The 6,765-nt window shown below is 35.7% G+C and overlaps 1 protein-coding gene across 1 annotated transcript in view; it reads left to right on the forward strand.

Moving 5' to 3' along the window:
- LOC106875913 (uncharacterized) overlaps positions 1-6,765 on the forward strand; it is a 57,678-nt gene that overhangs the window by 5,606 nt on the left and 45,307 nt on the right. Inside the window, exon 2 of the mRNA XM_052974355.1 lies at positions 3,807-4,379. Coding sequence (XP_052830315.1) covers positions 3,911-4,379 — 469 coding nt within the window. The 5' untranslated portion in view covers positions 3,807-3,910. The remainder of the gene's footprint in view (positions 1-3,806; positions 4,380-6,765) is intronic.

Here is a 6,765-nt window from a genome sequence, read left to right on the forward strand (position 1 = left end):
AATTCATTGCTGTACTCATTTCCAACCCTCACCTTACTGGCAGCATCTCTGTACATGGCTCGCACAGCTCTCACTAACCATTCTTCTATCCCAAGTTTCCTCATTGACCACCAGATAAGGGATCGGGGGACCCTGTCAAAGGCTTTCTCCATGTCAACGAAAGCCAGGTACAGAGGTTTATCCTTAGCTAGGTATTTCTCCTGCAACTGTCTCACTAGAAATAAGGCATCAGTAGTGCTTTTACCTGGCATGAACCCAAACTGCATCTCATCTAAATTGATTCGCTCCCTAATTAGTTGGGCTATGACCCTCTCTGTAACTTTCATAACCTGATCTAACAGCTTGATGCCTCTGTAATTATTTGTATTTCTTCATGACATTATCACTGAGCTGTCACTCACTCCATGGCAAGTGCCATTGGTAGCTGCAAGAAACAAGTGGTAAACTGGTTATTGACTTTTCACAAATAACAAATTGCTTTTTGCTCTCCAGATGCACATCTTTTCCCTTATACTGAAAATCAAGATCTCCTGCATTTTATTTTCTACAACGAATTCAACAGTAAACTGATTCTGAAAGCAGCATACAATGATGTATATATACAAATTATATATGATGTATATATACAAATTATATATGATATATATATATATACACATTGCAAATCAAGCCGGTGGATGCTTACCCTTTCGTGTGACTTGTTCCATAAGCAGTTTTCTAAGAGTGATGGATGGTGTAATTACCAACAATGATATCAAAAGAGTCCAGCCTGTCTCGATGTTACCGCCATTAGCAAAACTACCGAGAAGTTCAGTAGGATCTTGACTGAAACATCCATTTGTTTCCTTGGATACAAAATAGAAAATAATTCTTTGCAACTTGACCCAGAAAGATTGAGACCCTCCCCCTCCCCTCATTGATTTCCTGATGTCTGGAATACTAAGTAACTTCAACTTGTAGGTTTGTTTAGTTATCAATCTTGATAGGTATCTCCTTTCTCAGAACTAATTCAGCTCTTACTAAATACTGCTTTACCATTGCAGAAGAGACATCGAAAGACATTAATCTGTTTAAAACTTCAATTGCTAATCTCTCTCTCTCTCTTTCCCAAACTTCCACGACATGTTGAAACAGGTTTCTCAAACTATAATTTTGGCTGTTTTTTCACAAGTGTAATAAACCTGTCACTTCTCCAGAACTCTTGTTTGCTCTAAGCAAAATCTTTTGTTGAAAAGGAGGCCATGGCTTTTGCAAAATGCTTCAGGAAACGACAGACATTTTCTACTTTGATGCTATTCTATATTACTCATTGTTCAGTAAGCCATCTCATTCGTATTTAACCTCAAAGGCAGAGGTAAAAATGGAAGGATGATATTCTTCGTTGCTCTGTATGATTATCACTCTAAAATTATGATGTTTGACACAAACCTGCCAAAGATAACATGGCTTGTGATGCTTTTATCAGATGCTCATCTATCACATTTGGAATCAGTTTTATGTCAGCAATTCTACCATTTTGGAGAGCGATTTCAGCAGAAATCACTGAGCCATGTTCCTTCACTGCCAGCTGAAGGTAAATGGCTCAGTGGTTAGAATATGGTAAAGGGATAGAGACAGGTGAGTGTAGCAGAAATATGTGGTTACTGCGATGGGGAGAGAGAGAGAAGATAATGGTGACCCAAATGGTCAAATTGACATTTATCTGTACTAGAAACAGAATTCCATTTGGAAGACAGAACTTTGGTTCCATTGAAGAGAATTTTACTAATGGATGTTGTAATGTCGACCTGTAGAAGATGGTAGCCCAAATAGGCTGCGGCTGTTCTGTTGATGAGTATTGCAGTGTTCTCTACCAAATGTGTTGAGTGATCTTTCAATTTAACAAAATTGTTTTATATTTGTAACATAAAAACAAACATTAATGTGTGGGTGTGTGTGTGCCTCTGTTTGATCCGCCACCCCACCACTTGACAACCAGTGTTGCTTTGTGGTCTTCATAACTTAGCAGTTTGGCAAAAGAGGCCAATAGAATAAGTACCAGATTTACAAAATAAGTCCTGGGGTTGATGTGTTCAGCTAAACCCTTCAAGGCAGTACCCCAGCATGGCCGCTGTCCAATGACTGAAACAAGTGAAAGATAGAATTAAATCCTCCATTTACTTCTGATATTTTTCCATGTTTTATTGATATTGGAGATGGGGTTACGGATAAAGTTAATTTCAGTTTGGATTGGAGCTTCGGATATCAAGAGAAGGGACACAACATTTCCCCTCCCCTTAATCTGACGTTCGGTTGATTTTTATCCAGCAGCCTCATCTATGTGATAATACAATGTTTAAAGAATTTTAATGTTTTGCAGCTGTTCAACTGCCAACATGGCTGTTGGTTTGTGCTTTGCGGATCAATAAGTTGCTAACCCTTCTTCAATGTGTTGCTAACCCCATCAGCTAGCTACATGTTGCCTTATTTGGACTTGTTGTTGCAGTGGTACTTTTAATGCACAGAACTGAAGTACTAGTGTCATGACATTGGAGACATCCATCTAGAATTGAATTTACCCTCCCCAGTTTTTTTCTTATTTCACAATTTCATTCAACTGATTCCTTTCTAAGCTTGAATAAGCAGTTTGGAAACTATATTAAACTAACAAATAGACATGGAGGCTATGCACATGTATATCTGCATGTGTGTGTATGTGTGTGTGTGTGTGTGTGTGTGTGGTATTTCTTGAATATCATTGATTATTTGTTTTCTGTATAACAGATCTTGAAAATGAAATGTAAGCTATGAAGAATGGAAGTATTCTGGAATAATGCTGATTCTTGAAGTAGTCTTTGATAATAAACTGCCAGGTTTGAAGATGCTAGTAGTTATTTGAAGAACCATTTTATCATGAAAAGAGGTCTATATATATAATATATATATATATATATATATATATATAATCTACACACATACATAAACAAACACACACACACTCACATACATGTAAGGAAATTGCTTTATGTCTATACTGTTAGCAATTTCTTTGTAGGATCACAAGTGTGTTTGATTATACTGTGAAATAATTTGCAAGTGAAATTGTACCACATAAAACTTTACTTGAAAAGAATGTGTATAGGAATGATAGCAGTGTGTGTGTGCATGCACATTCACACACACGCACACACACACACACTTGCTCAATAAAACATAACAACTATATTGAAGAACATAACACACTGTTTGGTGGATAAATGAATGGAGGAAGCTGTTTACCTAACTCGTGATAGAACAAGTGTTTTTATTTAATTTCTCTTCTGCCAAAGAGTTTCATGTTGGCAACACTAAATGCCTGTGTAGCATTTAGTTCAGCTGCTTAACTTTACAAGTTAAAATCCTTCCAGTATTGATTTTTCAGGGGTTGATTCGGTCAGATTAAGCCCCTACCCAACAATTTTCGGCAGCTTTCCACTTGTTTTCCATTTTTTTGTTTTTAGTAGTAAAATGGTGTGGTGTGGTGGCTTGTATGCCTCAGTGACCCAGAGAGCTATACTACTAGAATACAAGCTCCTTATAGGGCCTCCCATGCTGGACAAGTCAAAGGATAATATGGACCTCCTCTTCCCAGAGGTAAAAATGGTTTGAGTAGGGGCCAATACTCCATCCTAGGAAAAAAGCAAATTTAAAGAAGCATCAAAGACAACTGAAAACCAACAAAACCTGGGAGAGGAAGATATATAAGGTTTAATAATTGTGATTGTTGTATAAAATGTGTTGTGTTGAATTAATTTTGAGCCTAACATATATTTTGTAATTTGTTGTAGGAAAAAGTGAAGCTATTCTCTGGTGTCTTACAATGCTAACTGTGCAACTGTTTAACATAAATATATGAGAAAGAAACATTTAAGAGTGAGGCTGATCAGTGACCATGCGATTTCATCATGTGCATGGATCAGCTGTCACTTTGTCCAACAATCGGCTACATGCCAACCGAGATGAAAAGCACTTCTGTGATGGTATTGTATTTGGTGACCAACCTCTGAAAATTGGTGTTCGGATTTCTCTCCAGATGACTTGCATTACGACTTGGAAAGGGGCTTTACGAATAGGAGTTACATCTAATGACCCACAGTGTTTTCTTGAACAACACACATTACCACGTTACCTTTATCCTGATCTTGTTAAACAGGAAGGATATTGGGCACGTTTAGTGAACGAAAAGTTTGCTGTTTCTTATCACATCATAACATTTTATGTGAATTCCATGGGAGAGCTTCAACTGTTTGTCAACAATCACTACATCGGTGTTCTGCTGAATGGAATTCCAACACACCTCCAATTGTGGTTCCTGCTTGACCTTTATGGAAATACATCAGCTGTCAAATTGGTTATTACAGGTAATTAATTTTCATTTTCTGACTGCACAAATAAAAATTTACTATATTTATTGGTCTATAAAATGTGTGTTTTTTTAAATTTTATTTTAAATGTATCAGAAGAACTGTCCTGCATCTATTGCAGGCCCATTACGAATGGGAGACTGGGTGTTGTAGGGTAGGGAGATGAATGAGCATAAATCTATGAGGCACAATAATTATTACTAATTATAAAATATTGCTTAACAAACCAAATTACCACAAAATGTTAACTCAAACTAACAAAAAATTGCTTACAGTATGCTGGATGTTATGTGGGGAAGTCACTTCATCTCGTTATACCTTCTTGCCCAGCATACATGCATATTGTTAATAATTCTTGATGCTTCAAATAGTCTACTCTTATTGGAAGAAAAGGACAAAATTGATAGTTTGTAATTATTTGCAGTTGAACAACATTTATTGCATGCAAACAATTGTAATATTTGGTCAGTGTTGCTATGAAATTATTCACTAGTTGAAGAATTTATATACATAGATCTGTAATAAAACTCAATGTTTTACATCAATCATACTCCATACTCTTAAATAAATTAAAAAACACCAATAAATAATTTGTTTTTCTCTGTATATTGATAATTTAGGCATTACAGGATTAAGCCTGTGTACCATGTATGATGCTGCATCTCAGTGACACATGGACAGAACAAGCAGATGATGTGCTGAAAGCTAAGTACGGAGTGATGTTTGTCTATATGATGGTGTATATTGATAGGTTGTCTGCCCAGCAAAAAGATTACACAGAATGAAGATGAGTGAAGAAGAGATGCTATTGAGGGTAGACTTATCCAGCTAGTCTGGAAAATAGGCATAAAACTGGTGATGAGAGTAGTGGCTGGATGACAAGCAAGGGGTTGTTGTTTGTGTTTAGCCTGGGTCAATCTTTATGGCGCAGACCTCTTATTCAAGGCGTTAGCCATCTTGTTTTCCAATTTGCAGATATGCCGTATTTTTGACTACATTTTCCAATGTTTTTCCTTCTTTAAAGATTATAAAGACAATAGGATGTGATTTGAGAGAGATTTTGCTCTTACTTCTAGCAAATTGTATTAGAATTATTCTTCTAGAAAAGGAGTTCCCTCAACTTCAATATTAGTGGTGGTGAGGATAACGATGATGGTGGTCAGTGTTGCAACTGTTTCCTGAAGTTTGTGCTAATAGGATTTTGTTATATTTTTAATTATTTCCTATATTTTTTAAAGTATTGTTCAACAGTTGCTATGAGTAAAGCTCGGTGAAAATGCTGGGTTCCACCAGCTGTTTTGCTTTCGATAAACTTTAATGAACAAATTGTTCATGGTATCCCAGTGACTCAACAGGTTAACATCACTGTTTAATTAATCATTAATTCATTATGATGAAATCAGTTCTTTAACCCAATCTCTTCTTTGAAAATTTGTTTTCAATAAAACTAGTAATTTAAATTCTTTTTTTTTTAACCTGCAACTTCCGGTGAATTGTTAAACGATAATAAAATAATCTGTGTGTTTTTAACAAAGCAATTATGAAAAAACAAATAATTTTAATGTTGCCTCTTAGTTTAATTTATTATTCTTTAAAATTTAATTGCTCAAGTTAATCTAAATATTCTTTTCAAGAAATTACTTGTTTTTCACCTGAATGTTCTAAAAATCTAATTTATCATCGATTTGATTTATAAGCATAATTGTCAGTAAAGTTTGTAAAACCAAAAATTAAAAAATTTTGGTCTTACTAATTATTGAGGATAGATCGTTAATATTTTGTTTACCATTAACGAAGGATTACCCTGATAAAAAAGTCCAGAGTAATAAATACTAGCTTCTCATCTTTTTACCAAATTGAGCTAAATGGTAGAGTCTTTATGTAGTCACTCAGCATGCTAGAAATAGCAGCCAAATCACACTTGAAAAAGAAAGGGCAAGTAAAGGGAAGGCACATCAGATAATATAGTCTTCCATATTATGTGAAATTGCAATTATAATATCTCTGATCATAGCCCTGCCTGATCTAAACTGGTCTGGTGTGAAACAGTGACAAAAATGGCAAAAAGTAGAAAACACTGAGGTAGATTAATGTTGAAGGCTGGTGAAAGAGAGTAACAGTAGGACCTACTCTCAGCTCAGTGAAGAACTTGCCTTTATCATAGATGATGGTGATGATGATGATGGCCTTGCCACTGCTGATGCCAATGTATTTATTTTGTACAGCTGCTGGTCTGGTTGCCAGCCTGATAGTCCGTTTCACACTACTGTATGTACAACATATTGAGATTATGTTATCACAGGTTTAGAAAATATTATCCGTAGTTAATGAAAACAAATCTCTCTCTCTCTCTCTCTCTCTCTCTCTCTCTCTCTCTCTCTCT

Source organism: Octopus bimaculoides, chromosome 18 (genome assembly GCF_001194135.2).
Source record: "Octopus bimaculoides isolate UCB-OBI-ISO-001 chromosome 18, ASM119413v2, whole genome shotgun sequence".
NCBI classification, from domain to species: Eukaryota; Metazoa; Mollusca; class Cephalopoda; order Octopoda; family Octopodidae; genus Octopus; species Octopus bimaculoides.